The 25,671-nt window shown below is 42.4% G+C and overlaps 1 protein-coding gene across 4 annotated transcripts in view; it reads left to right on the top strand.

The window, feature by feature from the left end:
- LOC132399980 (ubiquinol-cytochrome-c reductase complex assembly factor 1) overlaps positions 1–25,671 on the top strand; it is a 172,748-nt gene that overhangs the window by 25,527 nt on the left and 121,550 nt on the right. For all 4 annotated transcript variants that reach the window (XM_059980990.1, XM_059980987.1, XM_059980989.1 and 1 more), the window contains exons 4-5: positions 5,041–5,113; positions 12,661–12,718. In XM_059980990.1, coding sequence (XP_059836973.1) covers positions 5,041–5,113; positions 12,661–12,718 — 131 coding nt within the window. The remainder of the gene's footprint in view (positions 1–5,040; positions 5,114–12,660; positions 12,719–25,671) is intronic.

Below are 25,671 nucleotides of genomic sequence, written 5' to 3' on the forward strand. Positions count from 1 at the left end.
GCACAAATGAGAAAATCTGCAGATTCTAGAAATCCAAGCAACACCCACAAAGTGCTGGAGGAACTCAACAATAGGGCAGCATCTATGCTAAAGAGTAAATCGTCGATGTTTTGCGCCAAGAACCTTCATCGGGACTGGAAAAGATGAGAAATCAGAGCAAGAACGTGGGAGGGAGGGGAGGAAGAAATACAAGGTGGCAGGTGATAGGTGAAACTGGGAGGGGAGAGGGGTGAAGTAAATGGCTGGGAAGTTGATTGGTGAAAGAGATAAAGGGCTGGAGAAGGGAGAATCTGATAGGAGAGGGTGGAAGAAAGGGAAGGGGAAGGAGCACCAAAGGGAGGTGATGGGCAGGTAAGGAGATAAAATAAGAGAGGGTGATAGGAATGGGGCAATGGTGAAGGGGTGGGGGCAATTACACAATGATGAATTGAGGGACCCTACCTTAATACACTGTCATACACTCTTCTCACTGCTGCCATCAGGAAAAAGGTACTGGAGCCTCAGGACCCACACCACCAAGTTCAGGAATAGTTATTAGCCCATAGTCATTAGGCTCCTGAACCGGAGGAGATAACTTCACTCAATTTTACTTGCCCCACTGTTGAACTGTTCCCACAACCTGTGGACTCACTTTCAAGAACTCTTCATCTCATATTCTTGATATTTATTGCCTATTTATTTATGATTATTATTTATTTTTTTCCTTTGTATTTGCGCAGTTTGTTGTCTTTTGCACATTGGTTGTTTGTCTGTCCTGTTAGGTGCGGTCTTTCTTTGACTTATTATGTTTCTTGAATATGGCCACAAGAAAACAAATCTCAGGGTTGTATATAGTGACATATATATGTACTTCGATAATAAGTTTCCTCTGAACTTTGAACTAAGCTAAATCTTTTCTGTCTGCACATAATTCCTATCTGTCCATAATCATGTATGTCTAACAACTTCTTAAACACCACAATTGTTTCTGCTTCCCATCACTTGCCAAGGCAGTTCGCTCAAGGCATCTAGCATTCTGGGGGCGGTGGGGGGGAGCTTGTCCCATACAGCTCTTTTAAACTAGTCCACCACATGATAAATGTATGTCCACTAATACTTGAGCAGAGTGCTGGAGGAAATCAGGCAGCAGGAGAGGAATAAACAGTTGACATTTCTGACCAAGATCCTTCATCAGGATTTGCTGAGCTCAGATTCAGATTTATTTACCACATGTACATCGAAACATACCATGAAATGCATCTTTTGCATAAACAAGCAACAGAACAACAGGTGTGCTGGTGGCAGCCCATAAGTGTTACAGTGTTCAACGCAACGCACAGTGCACAACTGTATAGTGTACAGCAATAGAACAAAACAAGACCAGGGCAAAACAAGCCCCTTTTCCTCCCCTCTCAACCACTCAGTCACACAAGGCTCAAACCCCAGGACTGGCTGCCTCCGGGTCTCTAGTCTTTGGCCCCGGATTCTTAAACTCACAGATGCCTCTAGCATGTTCTGTGTATTACTCAAGATTTCCATCACCTGCAGAATCTCTTGTGTTTAATTTCTATTACTTGACATCTCTTCCCTGTGGAAAAGATTCTGATCATCTAGCCCATGTATGCAATATAAACTTCTATCTGGTCTCCACTCGGCCTCTAAAGCTTTATAGAAAGCAACCAGTTTGTCCAACCTCTCCTGATAACTAATATCCTCTAACCCAGGCAACAACCTCTTGTGAAAGGCCTTTAATAGATGGGAGCTATGTCGTCCCAAATTGCTCCTTCCCTAATCAAAATGACAAAGTTGTGTTCATTCTTTACTTTGTATGTTAGGATATGTTTTAACTGGATGGAAAATTCTACTGCATTCACCATCTCCAAGGCAGAATCAGCCAAGAAGTAAAAGAGAGGCTTAGAGAAGAATCTAGAAATAACAAAGTATAAAGGAAATCTTTAGTAAAAATCTAAAGGCTTTATTCAATGGTGAGGAGACTTCATAAATGGGAAATATAAACAAAATTATACCCAGATGGCTTATGGGTCTGATAGGAATCAGAATTAGGTATATTATCACAGGCATATGTTGTTTAGTGGCAGCAGTGCAGTTCAAAACGTATAAGTTAGAATAAACTGCAAAATAAAGACAAATAATGAGATAATGTTCACTGCTTGTTCATAAATCTGATGACAGAAGGGATGAAGTACACTTCACTGGTACTGTGAAGTATTGTTCTACGTACTAAGAATCCGTGCCACTCTGTGACTGCACAGGTTTCCTCTTGATGCTCTGGTTTCCTTCCACTTTCTAAAGACGTATGCTGGCTCGTGAGTTGTGGACATGCAGAGTTGGTGCCCGAAGCGCGGTGACACTTGTGGGTGGCCCAACACTGATTTGATTTGACAGAAAGGAGACATTTCACAGCCTGTTTTGATCATATGCATCTGACAAATATAGATAATCAAGTGATGAATAACACTTGTATTTAATCTTTAAGGGCTGAATGGCCCCTCTTCCTTACGTTTCAGTGCAACCTGAGATACGGCTCCTCTCGTTCACTTTGGACTCACCTACATAAACACTACCACAATTCCCCAAGTATCAGATTATTTTCATGGGGGATTGAAGCCGCTGGAAAGAGAAGAACAGTTTGTAGCGAGCTTTGTACAAAGTACATTTTTCTCATATTAAATCCACTTAAAGACCCGCTCCTATGCTGTTCTGTGTTCTAAGAGCCGACTTTGGTGACCAACTATAGATAATTATATAAAATGCTTGTTTTAAGTTTATTGGGTTAAGCAAGGCTCATTTAGATCATAAGACCTAGGAGAAGAACTGGGCCATGTGGCCCATTGTGTCTACTTTGCCATTTCCATAGTGGGTGATTTATTATTCCTCTCAATCTCATTCTGCTGCCTTTTTTCTATAACATTTGACACCCTGACTAATCAAAAACCTATCAACCTCTGCTTTAAACATACCCAATGACTTGGCCTCCACAGCCATCTGTGGCAATGAGTTTCACAGATCTGCCACCCTCTGGCTAAAGAAATTCCTTCTCATCTCTGTTCTAAATGGACATCCCTCTATTCTGAGACTGCCAAAAACATCTTTTCCACATACACTCCATCTAGGCCTTTCAATATTCGACACACTTCAATGAGATTCCCCCCCTCATTCTTCTAAATTACAGAGAGCAATCAAACGATCTTCATAGGTTAACACTTTCATTCCCGGAATCATTCTCACAAACCTCCTCTGGACCCGCTCCAATGCCAGCATATCTTTCCTTAGATAAGGAGCCCCAAACTGCTCACAGTATTCCGAGTGTGGTCTAACCAATGCCTTATAAATCCTCAGTATCACATCCTTGCTCTTGTATTCTCGTCCTCTTGAAATAAATGCTAACATTCCATTTGTCTTCCTTACCACTGACTCAATCTGCAAGTTAACCATTAAAGAATCATGCACAAGGACTTTCAAGTCCCCTTGCACCTCTGATTTTAGAATTTTTTCTATATTTAGAAAATCTACTCTGCCTTTATTCCATCTATCAAAGTGCTTCCCTACACTCTTCTGTCTGCCACTTCTTTGCTCATTCTCCCAATCTGTCCAAATTCTTCTGCAGACTTCTTCTTTCCTCAAAACTGCTTGTTCTCTACCTATCTTTGTCTGCAAACTTGGCCACAAAGCCATCAATTCTGTCATCCAAAATAGGCCCCCTTTATTCCGGTTCTTTGTCTCCTGCCAGTTGGCCAGTCTTCTATCTATGCTAGTATAAATCCCTGTTAAGCAGAAAATCCAAGTAAACAGCATCCACTGATTCTCCTTTGTCTATCCTGTTTGTTATTTCTTCCAAGGTTTCCAACAGATTTGTATAGCAAGATTTCCCCTTATGGAAACCAAGCTGATTTTGGGCTACTTTATCATTGGCCTCCAAGTACCCTGAAACTTTATCCTTAATAATGGATTCTAACTTTCAAACAGCTGAAGTCAGGCTAACCGATCAATACTATCCTTTCTTTTGCCTCCCTACCTTCTTAAAGAGTAGAGTGACACCTGCAATTTTCCAGTCCTATGAAACCATTCCAGAATCTGATGATTCCTGAAAGATCATTACTCATGCCTCTACAATCTCTCTAGCCACCTCTTTCAGAACCCTGGGGTGTTGTCTGTCTGGTCCAGGTGATTCACCTACCTTCAGACCTTTCAGCTTCCCAACACCTTCTCCTTAGTAACAGTAACTAGACTGACTTCTGCCACCTGACACTCAAATTTCTGACATGCTGCTAGTGACACAACATTTTTAATAAGTTTGTCTGCCATTTCTTTGTTCCCCATTACTGCCTCTCCAGCAGGATCTTCCAATGGTCCATTATCCACTCTTAACTCTCTTTTGTTCTTTATATATCTGAAAAAAACTTTTAGTATCCTCTTATAAAATCTTGATGTTTCATCTTTTGACTCATGTTTTTTTAGATCCCTGCTGTTGGTTTTTGAAAGATTCCCTGTCCTCTACTTTCCCGCTAATTTTTGCTATATTATTTACCCTCTCTTTTGTTTTAATGCTGTACTTGGTCACCCTTGCCAGCCAGTATTGCCTCATTCTCCCTTTAGAATACTACTTCATCTTCGGGATGTACTGATTTCTGTGCCTTCCGAATTGCCCCTAGAAACTCCAGTACTGTTCTGTCGTCATCCCTGCTAGACAACTTTACCCAGCTCCCCACTAATGCCTCTGTAATTCTGTTTACTCCACTGTTATACTGATACATCTGACTTTATCTTTTTTCTCTCAAACTGTAGGGTAAACTCTATCATATTATAATCACTGACTCCTAAGGGCTCCTTTACCTTAAACTCTCTTATCAAATTTGGTTCATGACGCAACACCCAATCCAGAGGTGCCATTCCCCTAGTGTGCACAATCACAAGCTGCTCTAAAAAGCCGATCTCCTATAGACTACGTGAAGTGACAATGCTGTAAATTTCTGACAGTCTGTTTCTCTTCCATCTCAATTTTTCACTTACCAACTTTCTTCTAATGTATTCTTTTTGCAGAAGATTAAGATTGCTGGTCTACGCATGTACACGTGCTGTGTGGAGAAAATAGACTACGAAGAACTCTTTGAAAGTATGTACAGTCAAAGGGGCTCTGTAGCATATTAACCTAGGCTCTATTTAATACTTGCCTTTTTATTAATTCAGTATATAGAGTTGCATTTTGAAATTGCCTCCTGAGATCCAAAGTCATATCCCATTCTACCAATGTCAAGCAATCTAAGGCATAATGCTGAAAGAAAGCCCCCAGTTACAATGGTTTCCTGTCTTTTACAATATAATGGAAGCTTAAAATCACTAAGATATTAATGGATTAAGTGGATGGCCAAAATCAGCACAGGCTGTCCCCAGGTAATGAATGGGTTCTGTTTTTATAGTCGTTCTTAAGTTGACTTTGTACATAAGTTGGAAAAGTAAGCAAAGGTATGCTGTGGTAACCCATGCAGTATTGCAATGAATGGCTACAAAAGTACATAAGGCTGATTAAAAGGGAATTTTGCTAAAAATTGAGAAAGAAAGGAAACTATTTCTGATAGTTGTAGGAAGGGACATATCTTGAACTTTTGAATTTAGCTATATTTTGGGAGATCATTCATATGTAATGGGTGTCAATAAGTTGGGGTATGGTAACCAGGGTGGCCTGCATAGGGGCACAAGCAAATGTTCAACTACTTTTGAAATTAAAAGGAGAGGGAAGAGCCTTCTGTAAGTAATAAAGTGAGAGGCAGTAGAGCACCTCACTGCTTCATTGGTTTATCCAGGTATCCCATCCACATCTTGCAAATGGAGACCGCGCTTGAAATCTCTCTTGGAAATCCAAATTTTTAAAACACTTCCTTGAATGTTAAAGAGAAACTCAGCAGGTCAGACAGCATCTATGGAGAGGAATACATAGTTGACATTTTGGGTTGAAAACCTTCTTCAGGATGGGCAGTCCTGATGAAGGTTCTCAATCTGAACTTTGACTGTTTATTCCTTTCTTGAGTTCCTCTTTAACCTGCAAGGGTGTGTTTTAAAGATTTGGATTCCAAGAGAGATTTCAGGCGCAGTCTCCATTTCCAAGATGTGGATGGGATACCTGGAAAGGCCATGAAGCAGTGAAGTGAGCCACTTGGAATCGTTTCAGAGTAGGAAGGGAATGAGGCACTCAATGCATGGCCAGATCAGTAGGTTTGATTCATGAAAAGAGCACTGCCCTGCTGGGCTAATCATCTCTTCCTGTTCCTAAAGTTTCTTATGAGATAGAATTCCTGCAGAGAACTGTGTTGCAGCCAAGCAGGCAATGAAAACAAGGTCAGGAAAAGTCACTTACACTTTTTCTTCCTTTTTTGGAGTTACTTTGTAACATTGAAAACATTTGGTGGGACTCCTGAGAATTTGGGTTGTGGATATTGAACTCTTTCATGTCGTTTGGCTACTGTTAACTCTCCTTTTTTTAAATCCACGTCTACGTGATACATGTGGGAAGGAGCTCCTTTTTGAGGAGGGTTCCTGGACTGAACCCCAATGTGGTTCAAGTTTGTTAGTTGAGTTTGGACTGGATGAATGGATTCAAACCAATTGGGTTCAGGTTGGGTATGTTGTACAAGCAAAGAAATAGAGAGAAAGAGAGAGTGACCATCCAAAAACAGGCCCTTGGTGCCAAACTGTTAATGCTGCCTAGTCCCATCGACCTGCATCTGGACCATAGCCATCCACATCCCTCCCGTCCTTGTACCTATTCAAACTTCTCTTAAATGTGGCAATCGAACCCACATCCACCACTTCACTGGCAGCTCATTCTATATTTGCACCACCTTCTTATTGAAGAAGTTTCTCCTCAGGACCCCTTTAAATGTTTCACCTTTCACCCATAACCTATAACCTTTTGTTCTAGTCTCACCCACCCTCGGTGGACCCTCCTACCTTAATTCTTTGGAGACTGCAATAAGTTTTGATGGGGTTTGTGACCTCATCACAGTTGGATACAGAGTGCTCTTTAGAAATATCCTTTGATTTCTGTTTGATCAATAATTCTATCTTTCTAATTCAGTAGACTCTTTGTGAAGAGGTTTCTTCCCATGGAACCATCCAAACTAATTTATTTCTGAGAAACGCATACAAAATACTGGAGAACTCAAAGGATCTGTGAACAGTCAATGTTCCGTGCTGAGACCCAGTCCTGATGAAGGGTCTTGGTCTGAAATGTCAACTGTTTATCCTTTTCCATTGTCTATTGTATCCGGAGCTCCCAAGGCAGTTTCCTCTACATTGGTGAGACCAGTCATAAATTGGGGGACTGCTTTGTCAAGAACCTCCATTGCATCTGCTGAAAGCACTGTGACAGCATGTTCAACAGACGTGTCAATTCATGGTGTCCTCTTGCGCCAAGATGAGGCCACCCTCAAATATTCCGACTGGGTAGCCTCCACTCTGATGACATGAATAACGACTTCTCCTTCTGCTTTTAAAAAAAAATTCTCTCCTCCTCTCTTCTATTCCTCACTCTGGCTTCTTACGTCTTCTCACTTGTCTATTTCTTCATCCTGTGTTCCCTCCTCCCCTTTTTCCTATGGTCCACTCTCCTTTCATACCAGATTCCTTTGTCTTTAGCTGTTTACCTTTCCTACTCACCTGACTTCACCTATCATCTTCCAGCTCTCCCCCCCACATTTTATTCTGGTGTCCCCACCTTCCAGTACTGAAGAAGGTTGTTCTTGGCCCAAAATAACTGTTTATTCATTTCCATAAATGCTGCATGACCTGCTGAATTTCTCCAGCATTTTGTGTGTGTTGCAAAGAATTAAATTGACTATCCAGCCAAAAGGCTGGTTACCTAAAAGAGCTATAAATAAGATAAATCAAACTATAACACTGATGACTGCCTCTTTCTCCCTTTGAATCCCTCACACTCCTCAAAGGTTTGGACTAATTGGGGTGCAGTTTTGGGGTTGGAGGGTACCAGTTGACTTCCTTGTATCCCAGCCAGTGGCCCTGATTTCTCTGTGATCCTAAAAACTGTGTCAGCGATGAAGCAAAGAGTGTGTTGAATATGACTTGAATACTTAACCATCTTCCCAGAGCATTTTGCTGTAATTCTACATTGCCATCACAGAGAGCATCCTCACACCAGCCATTGCTGTCTGGTTTGGTGCAGCATCCTCTCACAATATCTGAAAATTCCTGCAGACTGCCAGGTCAGCAGAAAAGATCATTGGCTGCAGTCTACCATCACTGCAGGGCTCGTATGTGTCCAGGACAAAGAAGTGGGTGGGAAAAATTATAGTGGACACTACCCACCCTGCAAACTGCCTTTTCCAAAATCTCCCTTCGGGAAAGAGCTATCGGGCTGTTAAATATAAAACCTTCATGCCATTTTAAAAGTTTCTTCCCCCAGGCAGTTAATCCGATCAACCATTTCAGTTATCCCCCATCCTTCTATTACCCGCATCACTACGCTGTACTGTAAATATTTTAAACCACTCATTATAATGTTATTTACATTGTAAATACATGCTGATAGATGCACATCTTGTTCCATATCTTTACTTTAACTTCTAACTTTATATTTCATGTAATTCCTTATTCATTATAGTTATTGAATGTTTATTGTTGTATGTCATGCCCTGACCAATACACCACAGCAAATTCCTAATGCATGTTAATGTAAAATTGATCCTTAATCCTTACTCTGTAGACCGGGAAGTTTAATTTCTCCCATCAAGTTCCTATCTGGTTCTCATTTCACAAGCCATTTTTGTCTTGTTATCCACTACCTCCCAGCGATGAGTTTTAGGTTGCAGTCACTCTCCAATTCAAAACAGGGCACCATGTTAGTGTCGTGCTTAGTGCAATGCTATTGCAGTTTGGGGTGTTCTAGAGTTCAGAGTTCAGTTCCAGCACAGTCTGTAAGGAGTTTATACGTTCTCCCCGTGAGCCATGTGGATCTTCTCCAGGTGCTCTGGTTTCCTCCACACTCTAAAGACATACCAGTTAGCAGGTTAATTGATCATTGTAAATTGTTCTTTGCTTGGTTAGTGTTAAATAGGTTGGTTGCTGGGCAACACGGCTCATTGGGCCAAAAGGGCTTGTTCCACACTGTATCTTTAAATAAATAATAAATGCTTCCTCATATTTCTCCCCACCGCAACACCCCTCCCCAAGCTGTCACACATCACTTTTGTCAGTTGTGCATCTCCTTCACATCTCCTAACACTCTCTTTTGCTTCAAAGAGAACAAGCCCAACTAACTGCTGGCACGATGAAGTTCTTCTAATTCGAGGGCTAAGTGAGTGCGGACCAGGGGATTAAAGTTGGCACTGTCTTTGACTCTGGATAAATGCCTGGAGCTACTGACGGAAATATTAAGAGTGGCAGCTTTAGAGGAACCCTCTCTAAATTGAGCCTTGCAATTCCAGTGTCCTTGCATGGTCCCTTGTAAAGAAACACACCTTTCTTTTACCAGCATTAAGTAACAGAGGCCATGTGAAAGCAAGGCTGTGTTAGGATAAAGTACAAAATTGGCTTGGTGTCGAAGAGTTGCATAGTGCTTGATCCACATGACTGCTTTACTAATTAATTTCACCATTCCTGTATAATATTACCTTTCATTTCTACATCCTGAGAAATCAAACAGTTTTTTTTAAGACCCAAGAGATATCTCCATTTGGTTTTGCAATGACTTATGAGGTTAACGTCATTTTGTGTTCTGAACAGCTTCCTGTGGTTTTATAATGACTGCATCCCTCCATTTCAATTTCTCTTATTTGTCAGCAGCCTTAAGCACTCTGACTTCTGTGCCCAAGTTGCCTTTATTATAAATCTTGCAGTGGCCGTGGCAAGCCATTTAGACTTTGAAAGGTGTCACACGCTGTACTTGTGTAGCACTTGAGTAGCGCCCTTGAGCATAATTGCTTATGCCCCCAGAATCAAAGGGAATTTTTGGACGTATACAAAGGTGAAAATTTCCAAGAGGTATCTGAGGGGTTAATCTGCACTATTTTACTCCAATGCAAACTTATGTACAGTTCCTGACTGTGGTTTCTTTTTGTTACCTCACTGTTATTGTTCCCCCTGTACCAGCCAGCCAAAGAGTTGGTAGTAACTCACACAAAATGCTGGAGGAACTCAGTAGGTCAGGCAGCATCAATGGAGCGAAATAAAAAGTCAATATCCCCATCTGTTTATTTGCCTCTGTGGATCCTGCCTGTCCTGATGACTTGAAAACCATTAGATCAAAAACTTTAAGTGAAAAATGTATGACTTTTCATAGATTTGAAAACCATTAGGATAGGTTAGTTCCCGGGTCAGATGTGATATACCCCAGGTTACTATGGGAAGTGAGGGAATAGATTGCTGTCTTTGACAATGATCGATGTGTTCTCAGTGACCATTGCAGTAGTACCAGATAATTGGAAGGTGGCAAATGTTATTCCTTCTTTCAAGAAAGGGAGTAAGGATAACCCTGGGAATTATAAACCTGTGAGTTACTTCAGTTGTCGGCGAATTACTGGTAAAGATGCTCAGAGACAGTATTTACGAGTGTTCAGAGAAGCATAGTCTGATGAGGGATGGTCAGCATGGGTTTGTGAGGGGCTGACTGTCCCTCACGAACTTGACTGAATTCTTTGAGGATGTGACAAAGCACATTGAGAGTAGTGGATGTGGTATATATGGATTTTATTAAGATGTTTGATAATGTTGCCCATGGTAAGAAAGTCGGGAGGCATTTGATCCTGAGAAATTTGGCTATATGGATACAGAATTGGCTTATCCTCTTGGCGCCTCTCATGAATTTATCAGTGAGTTTACTTTGGTCAGCTGCTGCTTTGAGTCAGACATGTTCCTGTGCTGTGAAGACCCTCTCAATGTGCTGTTGGGAGGGAGCTCTCATGTCTGGACCTATCAACTAATGAAGTAAGGTCAGTGGATTTTCACCTTCATGGAGTTCATGGTGTAGAGGGAACTCAACAGCAAAGCCCGTACCTCTTTAGGTGATGGAACTATGAGTTTGGATTGAAGCCTTGACCATTTATTGCAGCACATAAACTCAAGAGATTCTGCAGATGCTGGAAATCCAGAACAACACCCACAAAATGCTGGGGGGACTCAGCAGGTCAGGCAGCAACTATGGAAGTGAATAAAGAGTCGGCGTTTCGGGCTGAGACCTAGTCCTGATGAAGGCACTTGGCCTGAAATATTGACTCTTTACCTCCTTTACTGACCTTATTTTCATTGCCTCCTTGACTGATTTATTTTCTTTCTCAACCCCATTCTCCTGCCTTCTCCCTGTAACCTTTGCCACCCTTGCTAATCAAGAACCTAACAACCTTCACTTTAAATACACCCGATGATGGCATCTATAGCCGTCAGTGGCAATGAATTCCACAGATTCACCACACTCTGGCTGAAGAAATTTCTCTTCAACTTTGTTCTAAAGCTGTGCCCTTTGGTCTAATACTTCCCTATTATAAGAAGCATCCTCTCTACATCCACCCTGTCTAGGTCTTCCTGTATCGTAATTCTAGCTTTGGGTTATTGCTGTCATTAATTCTATTGTGCTTCTTTGAATGCCTTTAGGAAAATGAATCCCAGGGTAGTATACAGTATAGTGACATATATGTACTTTGATACTAAATTTACTTTGAAATTTGTCTAACCGAAAGCAAGTAGGAATTTGATGATACCTGCTCCTTGATTGTCTCTCTCCATTGCAATGGCTTTCAGTTTGGGACATTCTGGTTCTCTGTTTAGCTGACTAGGACTTTTAATCTACATGGCATTACACACTAGATGGTCCTGCCTCGTTCCTCCACTCAATAACCAATATTTTGGTTTCCTCACTTCGAGTTATTTTCCCAACTTTGCTTCTACATAAACGGGTTGTTAGTTACTTCAAAGTCTCATTTCTAAAAGCATGTTTGAAGACGAAGGGAGCTCCCATCATACACTTTCCACTGATTGCCAGGAAACTTTATTAAACAGTCAGTGGCCACTTCATTAAAAAGGAGACCCCTGTACTTAATAAAGTGGCCACTGAGTATATGTTTGTGGTCTTCTGCTGCTGTAGCCCATCCACTTTAGGGTTCGACATGTTGTGCATTCAGAGATGCTTTTCTGCACACCACTGCTGTAACGCGTGGCTATTCGAATTACTGTTGCCTTCCTGTCAGCTTGAACCTGTCTAGCTATTCACTTTTGATCTCTTTCATTATTAACAAGGTGTTTTCACCACAGAACTGTCACTCACTTGATGTCTTTTGTTTTTTGCATCATTCTTTCTAAACTCTGGAGGCTGTTTTACACGCAAATCTCTGGAGATCAGCAGTTTCTCAGATACTCAAGCCACCCTGTCTGACACCAACAGTCATTTCACGGTCAAGGTCACTTAGATCACATTTCTTCCCCATTCTGACATTTGGTCTGAACAACAACTGAACCTGTTGACCATATCTACATGCTTTTATGTATTGAGTTCCTGCCACGTGATTGGCTGATTAGATATATGTATTAACAAATCCCTAATAAAGTAGATCAGTTCTTAGGAAGAGTCCTTTTCTGGTTTGGCTAGGATAAAGCTCTAAACTTGGGTTTTTGTTTTTTTTGTTAAACTGAAATAAATGTGTTTCTGTTTGCACGCAGGATGCAGTTTGTCAGACACACTGAGCTCATGGTTTCTGGTCACACAGCTTCACGTCTGGTGAGTAAACTAGTGTTCAAATATTGTAAGGATCTTGCAAAGAATCTAGTGTGAAGAAGTAGGAGGCTGCTAGTCTGTTTACACCTGTTCCAACTATTTATTTAATTCGTGGTTGGGCTTTGATCTCAGCACCACTTCCCTTTAACAACCACATGTCCCTTCATTCCTTTCATGTCCAAAAATTCATCCGTCTGTGTTGTGACTACAGCCAAAGATACCAGCTCCACAGCCCAAGGGTGTAGAATTCCAGGGTTTCTCTTTGGATGCATGGCGTAGGGTTTGGTTACTGCTACCTCATAAGTCCAGTGACTCAAATTCCATCCTGTCCATGGATGCTGTCTGTGTGGAACTTGCAAGTTCTCCCTGTAACTCTGCTCCAGTTTTTTTCCACATCTCACAGACCTGGGTAAATTATTGTTAAAAACAATTTTCATTTCATAATTCTATATCGACCCTGCACATTCCTCATTATGATTTTTTTCAATTCTTCTGGTACTATTTCCATAAGAAAAAATCTTAGAATTTTCCCTTGTACTGTTCGGTTCTTACCTATGGTATTTAATCACTCCCTCCTTTCTAAGCAATGAATTTACATTTGTTATGTTCCATTCCGTTGGAGCCATGTAGAACCTGGGCTATTAAAGAATCTTAAACCATGTTTTCATGATCTTCATTGCTTCTTTCAAAATCTTTGGATGCTATTCTGAAGGTTAAAGATGAAGATCAACTTGTCACGAGCACATCGATACACAGTGAAATGTGTCGCTTGTGTCAGGGATGCGCTGGGGACAGCCTGCAAGTATCACTGTGATTCTGGTGCCAACATACCCAGAACTTACTAACCCTAAATGTACGTCTTTGGATTGTGGGGGAACACACGGCCCCAGGAGGAAACCCACGTGCCCACGTGGAGAGCAAACAAGCTCCTTACAGACAGTGGTGGAAATTGAATCCAGATCTTACAGCTGGCACTCTACAGCATTGCTCATACTGCTACAGTACCATGCCACTTAATAATTAAGTTAAAGATTTTAGGAAACTAATACTTCTGGCTCAACATTCAATATTCTCCACTATTTCCAGAGGTTTTCCTGTGCCTTCCATGGAGATAGGCACAAACAATTTGTTTAATACTTTGAATAGTTATTTTTTATTTAATACAGTACATGAAACTTATGAACTAACATTTACTATTTGTTATGCCATTGCTGTTTAGGGCAGCAATGAAGGTCCTCCATCTCTGGCCTTGCTTCCCCTCAGTTTTCACTACTGTCAGCAATGCAAACCCAGGGTGGAGACTCAGGAATACTGCTGCACTCAGATGAAGAAAGATTCTTCATTGCTGTTTCTGTAACAGTTTTGTTTTACCAGTCAGGGTTGTTAAACCTGAGCTGAACCCCCAAATCTGAGGACTGGTGGACTATTCTTAGTCTGGCTTCTACCCTTTGACTTGTTTTGGCATGGGTGACCCTACCAAAAGCCAAAGCATAAAGCCCTGACTCCAATCAGCATGACTCTCTGGCACGCAAGCCTCCAAACCACAGCAAGGTTGTGGTTGTCTTGGAGGAAAGATGTACGGGTTAGGGTTAATAAGTTCTGGACACGTAAGGTTGTGGTCCTTGTTGGAGGAAATCCATGAACTATACCTTGGTATCCCTAGTCTTTTATATCTTTGCACTGTACTTCTACCACAAAATTCATCACTAATAATAAATCTGTTTCTAATTTCTCTATTCCTTATTTCCCAGTTAATTTTTCCTGACTTGATGTGAGAAGTTTGCACATTAAGTTTCTTTTTGTAAAGCTATAGAGTTTTTAAACACAAAATGATGGAGGAACTTAGCAGCTTAGGCAGCATCTGTAGAGGGGAGAAAAGAGTTGACATTTTTGACTGAGACCCTTCATGTAGAACATTGACATCCTGATGAAGGGTTTCAGACTGAAACATCCACTGTTCATTCACCTCCAGAGATGCTGCCTGACCTTTTGAGTTCTTACAGTATTTTGTGTGTGTGTGTGTGTGTGTGTGTGTGTGTGTGTTACTCTGGATATCCAGCTTCTACAGAATCTCTTGTGTTTAGAAATTTTTAATAGCCTGCTTCTATATTTCTTTATAGGTTGCTCTTGTGTTTCTACTTTCTCATTCCTGATTAGTGCTAAGTGTTTTCCCATCTGACTTTTGCCTGCTGGACTGGAGTTCCTGAGTGCAAATGACAGCAGCTGAGTAAACTGGCGTAGCTGACAGTATGGCGTGCCAGGGTAATCATCGCCATCCGCGCCCAGTACGCACTGCTGCCAGAAAACGCAACTGCAGCTGCCCAATTCTGTCGTCTTTCATCTGTGCTTCAGGTCCAGGTGGTGTTGGCACCGAGCAGCCTAGTTTCCATCGTAGGGAGAGAGTGAGAGACTGAAAACTGGGCTTTATTTTAACACAGGCTACAAAACTAAATGGGCGGTTTTCAACCGTACATTCGTTTTGGCACGGCGGCATGATCTACAGTTAGTTTTGTTTCTTACTTCAAAATTCACTTCAATTTCATCTCAATTCAAGATTATTTAATGTCATTTCAATTACACAAATCCACAAGTGTTTCCTCCAAGCAGTGAAGCTGATCAACACTTCCACCCACTAACCCACCCATCCACACACCCCACCACCATTTTATCATTTCCTGTCAGTCATCAAGAATGAAATAACTTGAAATAATTGTTACTCCAGATCCAATGCAGCACAAAAAGGACAATGAGATAAAGAACACAAAAAGAATAAAAAGAAACACAATAAATACCTATAAATGCATTAGATAGCCTATAAACGTAGTTATAAGCTCTGGCATCCGATTATGAATGTATATTGAAATCATGAACACTACCTCATACTTAGCATATACCAGTGATATTAAACCCAATTCTGAATGCATGTCCATAAGTTGACTCTATCCACAGGATCTTAAGATGACTGTCAGGAAATGATAGTGGTGGGGGTTGTGGAAAAATGGGTGGAGGTGTTGATCAGCCTTACTGCTTGGGGAAAGCACTTGTGTATTGGTTTAATTTTCCTTGCTTGATATTGTCAATGACTAGGCACTTGTTACCCTGACTATTTTGACCCCAGTCTTATTTTGAAAACTGGAACTGAACCAAAGGTAACATTCAGAAACTCGATTATTTTAATCCAGTCACAATTCTCATGTATGGAGCTTGCTTAGAATAGAGGATTTCTTTATTTATCTTGGTTTTCTGGGCCCCAGTGTTCCAAGCACATTTGAGGCAAGCTCGCCTTTGAGAAGTAGACGGGCTATAAGTAGAACATGTGCCTTAAGATTTTGCTCCCAGATATTAGCGCTCCAGTGATAACTACAAGCTTTTCATTCATGAAAGAGAAGCAAGCAATTTGCGCTTAAATTTCAGATTTCAGATTTGGATTTATTTATCACGTGTACATCATAACATACAGTGAGATCTGTCATTTGTGTTAATACCCAAGGGTGTGCTGGGGGCAGCTTGCAAGTGTCACCCCACATTCTGGCGTCAACGTAGCATGTCCACAATGCTTGGCAGAACACAGTAAATAGAATGTACCAAGCAGCAAAGCTAGAACAGTGAAATAAGCCCTGTTCCTCCCACCCACCCATTCACACACATACACAGTCCTTTCACTGCAGGGCAGACCATCTCCTTCAGCCTCCAGAAGACTCATGGATTCACAGACACTAGGCCCTGACTTCCCCATTAGACTTGCAAAAATCAGCCTTCCGGCTTAGATCTGGGCCCCCATTTCTCCTTAAGGCTATGATCCAGACCTCCAATTGGCCTTCGGCCTTTGATCCAGACCTCCAATTGGCCTTCGGCCTTTGATCCGGACCTCCGATCGGGCTTCGATCCGGACCTCCGATTGGCCTTCGATCCAGACCTCTGATCAGGCTTCGATCCAGACATCCGATCGGCCTTCGGGCTTCGATCCGGACCGCCGCTCGGCCTTCGGGCTTCGATCCGGACCTCCGATCGGGCTTCGGGCTTCGATCCGGACCTCCGATCGGCCTTCGATCCAGACATCCGATCGGCCTTCGATCCAGACATCCGATCGGCCTTTGGGCTTCGATCCGGACCTCCGATTGGCCTTCGATCCAGACCTCCGATCGGCCTTCGATCCAGACATCCGATCGGCCTTCGGGCTTCGATCCGGACCTCCGATCGGCCTTCGATCCAGACATCCGATCGGCCTTCGATCCAGACATCCGATCGGCCTTCGGGCTTCGATCCGGACCTCCGATCGGGCTTCGGGCTTCGATCCGGACCTCCGATCGGCCTTCGATCCAGACATCCGATCGGCCTTCGGGCTTCGATCCGGACCGCTGATTGGGCTTCGGGCTTCGATCCGGACTGCCGATCGGGCTTCGGGCTTCGATCCGGACCTCCGATCGGGCTTCGGGCTTCGGGCTTCGATCCGGACCTCCGATCGGCCTTGAGTCTTCTCATTTAAGTATTAGGCAACAAATGTCGATAATTGTATATAAGCCGATGGGATGTACGGGTGGGGGTGTGCAAGCAAAGGAGAATAATCAAACCTTGGGTATTAAAAATCCATTTAAAGGAGGGCGGAGAGGTGGAAATGTTTGGGGAGGGCTTGATTGGTGAATGCAGGAGAATGAACCTAGATGACGTTAGATGGTAAATTGGGAAGGAAGCAATGTTCACAAAATGCTGGAGGAACTCAGCAGGTCAGACAGCATCTATGGAGTAGAATAAACTTGACATTTTGGATCAGACGCTTCCTCTGTCTGGTGGTGGTGGTGGGCTTGCAGAAGTACGGTGAGCATTGGTGACATGGTAGGGCTTGTATTTAGATGAGACATAGCTGTATCTCCAGCTTCCCTCAGGGCTCATCAGTTAATAGGTCATGATGACAGTTGGAGTGTAGATAAAAACAGAACTCAAGACTATAGAGGCTGAGGGACAGGAAACTAGCTTGAGGAGCCGCTGAGTCCAGAGGGAACAAAGGTATGGGAGAGGTTTGAACATTACCTGTTCTGTCCCCAGGAACGGTTCGTTTATGGTGATAGGCATACAAAGACAGTGGGTGTTGGGGTGGAGATACGTCTCTACCAACGGAGGTGTAAGGTGCTTCTTCTCTCTGCCAGCCTGCAGGTTACCCTTGGGCGAGGTGTAGCACCTGCTTAGCCCCCACCCACCTCCCCGGATCAAAGCTGAGGTTACCCATCTTGTAAAAACACTGCACAGAAGAAAGCAATGGCAAACTACTTCTGAAGAAAAATTTGCCAAGAATAATCATGATCATGATGGCCTGTGTCATACAACATGGTACACAACATATGAATGACACATGGACAGGGTGTAAATGCCATGAAAGTTAACTTGTTTTGCTGCAACAGCACAGTACATTATAAACATGGGTGTAAGTTAGCATAAGCTAAATTAGCATAAAGGTTAAACATTTGCAGAAATATACAGTGAATGTAGTGACACTAGTGCAAGTCCTTAAAAGGCCTCAAGAGAGAGTGGGCATGGAGAAGATGTTTCCAGTAGTGGGGGAATCTAGGTCCAAAGGGCACAGTCTCAGAATACAAGGACATCCCTTAAGAACAGAGATGAGGAGGAATTTCTTTAGCCAGAGGGTGGAAATCGTTATCACAGACAGCTGTGGAGGCCAAGTCATTGGGTATATTAAAAGCAGAGGCTGATAGATTCTTGATTAGTCAAGGCATCAAAGTTTACAGGGGGAATGGGGTTGAGAGAGAGAATCTTAATTAGCAAGAGTGTCAAAGGTTACGGGCAGAAGAATGGGATTGAGAGGGAAAGTAAATTGGCTATGATTGAATGGCAGAGTAGACTCAATGGGTTGAATGACCTAATTTTAGTCCAATGTCTTAGGGTCTAATGAGAAGTCAGTGAAGTATTATGAAAAAAAAGTACTGCCAGAGGAACTCAGCGGGTCAGGCAGCATCTGAGGAGGAAATAGATGGTCACAATTTTGCCTTGAACCTGCTGATCCAGTACAGATCTTGAGCCGAAACACTAATTGCTATTCTCCTCCTCCACAGATACTGCCTAATCCACTAAGTTCTTCCCGCAGCTTGTTCCTCTTCACTCCCAGAATTCAGCATTTGCAGTCTCTTGATTCTTTGACCAATGTAGTACATTTAAAATGTTGTGAATCTCTTTACAGGTAAATGTGATTACCAGTGATTAGTGAGGGAGAGTATTCGCCATTCGAGAAGTCTAGGGGGGGTTGTGTGCAGAAATCCTGTTTTCTGGGTTGAAATGTGTGTGTTCATTATTTTGATAGAGTTGTTTGAATCAGTAAGTCATTATCTTGTTTAAGGAACACAGACAAGGATATCTCATGTATGTCTACTAAATTTGAAAGCAGTAGTTTCGGAGAGTAACAACCTGGCTTGAGGATAGATACTTTGCCACTCTAAACACCTTTGTACAGTTCTTTAAATGTTAATCTCTACATCTACAAAAGTATATATTACTGTGGCCAAGTTTAGTCACATAGAACATAGAACAGTACAGGCTTATGATGTTGTGCTGACTTATTAATGTACTCTAAGATCAATCTAACCCTTCCCTCCCATGTAGCCCTCCATTTTATCAAACATAGAGCATATATATTGAAATACAGTTTATTTATTTTATTCAGAATACGGTGTGGAACAGGCCCTTTTGACCCTATTAGTCACACCACCCAGCAACCCACCTATTTAACCTTAGCCTAATCACAGAACAGTTTACATTGACCAATTAACCTATTAACCAGTACGTCTTGGGAATGTGGGAGGAAGCAGGAGCACCCGGAGGAAACCCACACAGTTACAGGGAGCCCGTATAGAAACCTACAGGGATGCTGAAATTGAACTCCAAGCCCCGATGCCCCGAGCTGTAATAGTGTTGCACTGCTACGCGACCATGGCGCCCCATGGGAAAGGCGAGGGGAAGGAGCAAAGAGTCGAGCTATTTTGCAGGAACTGTGATGGAGGCAGGAACAAAAATCAAATTGAGCCGTGACCAACTTTAGCCAAGCCAACATCATCAAAGAGCTCTTCTCAAGGCAGTTAGTGAATGCCATGAAGGTCTCATTGCAACATTATCGGGCAGTCCCTTAACCACTAATTCCTATAGGAAGTCTCTGCCCAAATACCAAACTGTATGAAACATCTTTGGTCAATCAGCAGCGATTTGTTTTTATGTGGTTGTTTTAATGGCTCTGATTAAGGCTCTGAATGTTTTCCTTTTAATTTAATTGTTGACTTAACATTTTTTTTGAGAAAGGGAGCATTTTTAGTCGAGTGTTCTGGTGACAATTGACCACTGTGTGAATGTTTCTTTTAATCAGTGCCACAATATGTTAAGCTTGCGGAGCAGTTAATGTAAGGAAAAGCCCGTGACAGTCACCATAATAAACAGCAGCAGTTTAAAAAGAAAATGGTCACATCCATTACCTCACCCTCCCATAATCTCTGATTAATGAGGCTAAGGCTGTGCAATATGTCAAGCAAGTGGACTGCTGTGGGTGAGAAAGTTTTGAATGAGTGACGTGATTTATTTGAGAATGAGAAGGTGGGGTGGTGGGGGCTGGGCTGATGAAATGACTGGACTTTTTTTTAAAGATGCTGAAAAAACTGGGGTTGCTGCTCATTCTATAGATTACATTATAAATGGCCTTGGTGAAGGGTCTTGGTCCAAAATATTGACTCTTTATTTCTTTCCATAGATGCTACCTGACCCGCTAAGTTCCTCCAGCTTTTGTGTGTGTGTTACATTTAAACTAGTTTGAAAGGACATGTCCAATGATGCATGGCTGTATGTATATATTTCATAAAACATAACAGCACCATACAGGCCCTTCAGCACATGATGTTTTGACAACCTTCTAACTTACTCTAAAATCAAACTAACTCTTCCCTTCCACATAGCCCTCCATTTTTCTATCATCCGCATGCCTATCTTAAGAGTTTCTGAAATGTTCCTACTGTATCTGCCTTTATCAACACCCCTGACAGGGCGTTCCACAAATTCAAATTCTCTGTAAAAAGAAAACTTGCCTCTGATATCCCCCTGACACTTTGAAATTATGCCCACTCATATCATCCATTTCTGCCCTGGAGCAAAAGTCTGGCTGTCCGCTCAATCTATGCCTCTTCCCTCCTGTATGTCCTCCATTTTTCTATCATCCTATCTAAGGGTTTCTTAAATGTCTTCATATATTTCTGTTTCTACTACCATCCCTGGCAGCACATTCCACATACCCACCATTCTCTATGTAAAAAATACTTGCATTTGACATCCTGCCTATATATTACCCCAATTAAAAGAGTAAAGATGCTGAAACCACAGGCATTTGAAAATTCTTTTAGAAATGTAATTCTAAAGCAGGGCTTCCCAACCTCTTTTATGCCATGGAGCTGTTAACCAAGGAGTCATGGACCCCAGATTGGGAACCCCGGTCTAAAGAGTATGCAGAACTAGAGTGCATAGGTTTAATGTGAGGTGGAGAAGATTTAAAAATTTAAAAGAGACTTGAGGGGCAACTTCACTCAAAGGGTGGTGTGTAGATGGAAGAAGAAAGTAGTTGAGGCAGGTACAATAACAACATATAGAAGATATCTGGATAAGTACATGGATAGAAGAGGTTTAAAGCAAGTGTTCCCAACCCTTTTTTTTTTATGTCATGGACCCCAAACTGCCAGTCCCTGGTTTAGAGGGATATTGGCCGGACGTGGTCAAATGAGACTGGCTTAGGTGAGCACAGTGGTTGCTATGGATGGGTTAGGCTGAGGGGTCTGTTTCTACTCTAAGTTGGCCAGTAGCCTTGGGAACTTAGGACTTGTTCAACCGGCTGCTTATACGCTGCTTGAGTGTTACTTGGATCTGTACGCCAGTTTTCAGTGAGGATATCGGCCCTCTGTCCTTTGTTTGTGTGGTACGCCCTATTGTAGTGATTCACATTCACTTATTCCACGTAAATCAAAACGTAGAGTGAAATGCATCGTTCATATTACAACCAACACAATCTCAGTCACCACACATTCCAGCACCATCGAAGCGTGCCCACAGTTCTCAGCAGAAAACACAAGCAGCAACAGCAAGCTCCTTTCTTCATCCTCCAGCCACCCATTTAGGCCCCAACCTCGGTACAGTTAGCCTCCTGGCCTCCAGCCTGCAGTAGCCTCAGAGGCATTGGGCCTCTGACTTCCCCAGTAGACTTGGAGCCCAAAAACGATAGCATGGTCATCAACCCCAAATCTTATCTCCCTGCATAAAAAAAAGAACAAAAATCAGACAGGCACATCAACCCCTAAGTCCCACCTCCCGCACAAAACCAAGCAAAGTGGATCAGTCACATCCACCCCCACATCCCTCCTCCCACACAAAAAAAGAACAAAATCGGATCAGGCACATTGACCCCCAAATCCCCAATTTTCAACTAAATTTCTGCCTACACAATGTCCATAACTTTCCATTTTCCTCACATTCATGTGCCTATCTAAACGTCTCTTTAAAAAAAAACCAAAAAATGTAACTGCCTACCACCACCCCGGACAATGCATTCCAGGCATCCACCACTCTCTGGGACGGACGGACGGGGACACACACACACACACACACACACACACACAAACCCCCACACACCCCCCCTCCCCCCCTCTCTCTCTCGTCCATTGGAATGACCTCCTCCCTCACCTTAAATGTATGCCCTCTGGTATTAGACATTTGAAGCCTGGGAAAAAGGTGATGTCTGTCTACTCTGTCTGTGCCCCTCATAATTTATAAACCTTTTTCAGATCTCCACTCAGCCCCTGTCGCTCCAGAGAAAGCAGCCCAAGCTTGTCCGTTGTAGCACATACCTTCCAATTTAGGCAACGCCTTACCCTTGGCACCTTCCTCCCTAATCTCTCCTTGCCTTTTACCCTCACAGCTGGGAAATTCCCCTCCTTTTCCACAGAGCTTTTAGTGTGGAAAGGAAGTTTAAAGGAGATGTGCAGGGTGAGTTTATTTTTACACAGCAAGTGGTGGTGTGCTGCGAATGGGCATCCAGGGCTTGTGGTAGAAACAGATAGGACGGCGATGCTGGGAATGGAGGGATACGGATGTGTTAGTTTATTTTAACAGTGTGGTCAACACAGACATGGTGGGCCGAAAGGCCTTTGTATGAAATAAAATGCGCATGAAGACACAAACAACAGCATGTATATACAATGTAAACCTTATCAAAAGTGTTTTAAAGTGGTTACAGTGCAGTGATGGAGGAAGGTGAGGGGCTAACTAGAATGGTTGATCAGATTAACTACCTGAAGGAAGATGGCGTGTTTTTGTTTTAATAGCCCTGTAGCGCTTTCCAGAAGGGAGCTTTTGAAAAAGGTTAAGGGATATGGAGGCTTCCCTAATAAAGGAGCTCCTTCCCTCCACTAGCCTAACAGTCGCCCATGGGCAAGGTGTAGCACCTTCTTCCCTGCCCCGCAATCGGTGTCACGTGAAGCCGTAGGAGCAGATGGTGGATGGTAGTATGAGTAGCTGATGCACCTCCCGAGTCCTGGTTACGTGACCACTGACGTCAGGCAAACAATCTCTGAAGAGCATTGATAATGGCTGGGGTCACCGTCTTGTAAAGACACTGCCTCGAAGAAGGTAATGGCAAACCACTTCTGTACAAAAAATTTGCCAAGAACAATCATAGTCAAGACTATGATGGCCCACGTTATAAGATACGGCTCATAATAGTGATGAGTTTATTAACAAATCTGAGTGCTTCAGTGATTGGAAGGGAGTGTTGAAGGTTGTTTTGTCCATTTGTTAGTCCTTAAGATACTGGAGGAAGTTGATTTGAGAGGAGCCCAGGCAAGTCACCTCCATGCAGCATGTAGTTGGTACAAAGTCCTGGTGGTGGAAGGAAAGAATGGTGCAGGTGTTAGGAGCATTTGCCAATCCAGTGTGCTGCTTTGGCTTGACAGGTGTGCATCTTTGGGAGTGTCAGTGTTCCACCCATCTGGTGCAGTGAAAAACAATCTGTTGTTATCCTGGCAGGGCTTTGATGAATCAAAACTCTAGTCTTTTGCTGCATAGTCCTTAGCATTTTCTTCCCTTGGTTATGTTTATTTGGTCAGTTCAAAGCTGGATTTAATGTGATTAGATGAGCTTCATTTATCATATGTGCATCGATACATACAGTGAAATGCATAATTTGCATCAATAACCAACACAGTCCACAAGTATAGCAGTGGATCCAGCATTAACGTAGTATGCCCACTACTCACTAACTTCTGGCAGGATTACTCCTCATCTTTTTTTCTCCAGTCCTACCAAAGGTTTTCAGCCTGAAACATCAATTCTACTCTTTTCCTAGATTCTGCCTGGCCTGTTGAGTTCCTCCAGCATTTTGCCTGTTTGGATTTCAAAGCATCTGCAGATTTTCTCTTGTATGTTTTCAGTACTTTTTTTTATTTGTACAGTTTGTTGTCTTTTGCACATTAGTTGTTTGTCTATCTTTCTTTATAGTTTTTCATAAATTCTACTGTATTTCATTGTTTTTCTGCAACTGCTTGCAAGAAAATGAATCTCAAAACAGCATATGGTGACGTGTATGCTGTTAACACTTGATTTGTACAGGAGTGGAACCTGTTGTGTTCATCTGCTACTGTAGCCCATCCTTGACCTGTTGTAAAGCGTGGTTATTTGAGTTACAGTACCCTTCCTGTCAGCGTGAACCCTTCTGGCCATTCTCCTCTGATCTCTCTCATGAACAAGGTGTTTTCACTCACTGCATGTTTTGTTTGTTTCTTGCACCATTCTCTCTAGTTATAGAGACTCTTGTATGTAACAATCCTAGAAGGTCAGCAGTTTCTCAGATACTCAAAGCGCTCTGCCTGACACCAACAATCATTCCACGGTCAAAGCTACTTAGATGACATTTCTTCCTCATTCTGATGTTTGGTCTGACCAACAACTGAACCTCTTGACCATGTCTTCATGCTTTTATGAATGGAGTTGCTCCCACATGAACATCTGATCAGATATTTGCATTAATGAGCTGATATACCTAATTAAAGGGCCAGTGAGTGTAAGTATTCTGATAATAAATTTGACTCTGATTTTGAAATTCACCTCCCTTCAGGAATATTGAGTCCATGTTTGGACTGAAGCTTTTTATGGGGAAAGATGGCTTGAAGTTTGACGAAGTGTCAGTGATGATTTGAAATCCAGAGTAAAGATGTCCCTGTGGATTTTTTTTCTCCACAGGTTTTTCCCTTTGTCTGTTTTGTAGTGACTTTATTTTGCTCTTCGACATGAGTTGCTTCTGAATTAATCGGTCTGAATAATGAAATTTGACAGCTTCTGCCCGTGGCGCATTTACTCAGAGCTTGTCTTTCCTGTTGCTGATCTGAATCAGTAAGTTACTTTGCATGTGTGCTCCTTCTGGATTCCACCAATGATGTCATGTACTGAAGTTTCAGTGCTTTGCATCTTTAATGTCAAATTTGTCATCAAAGTATGTAAATGTCACCTGAGATCCACATTCTTGCATCAAAAATATACAATGGAATTTATTTTAAAAAATGCATAGACGTAGAGTAACAAACTACTAATGTGCAAAAGACAAACTTGCACTCTATAAATTAGTTCAGAGATGAAATGAGTGAGCATAGGAGAATGAGGGGAGATTTGATAGGGTGTAGATAGGGTAGGCTTTTGCACTCAGGTTGGGTGAGACTAGAACTACTGGTTATGGGTTAAGGGTGAAAGGTGATAAGTATAAGGGGAACATGAGGGGGACCTCTTCACTCAAATGGTGGCGGAAATGTGGAGCGAGCTGCCAGCGGAGGTGGTGGATGTGGACTTCATTTCAACAATTAAGAGGAATTTGAATTTTCACTGTTGTGACTGTGAACAAAGGCATCGGAGAGATACTGAAGCTGGTGAATATAGAAATC

Source organism: Hypanus sabinus, chromosome 9, assembly GCF_030144855.1.
Source record: "Hypanus sabinus isolate sHypSab1 chromosome 9, sHypSab1.hap1, whole genome shotgun sequence".
Classification (NCBI taxonomy): domain Eukaryota; kingdom Metazoa; phylum Chordata; class Chondrichthyes; order Myliobatiformes; family Dasyatidae; genus Hypanus; species Hypanus sabinus.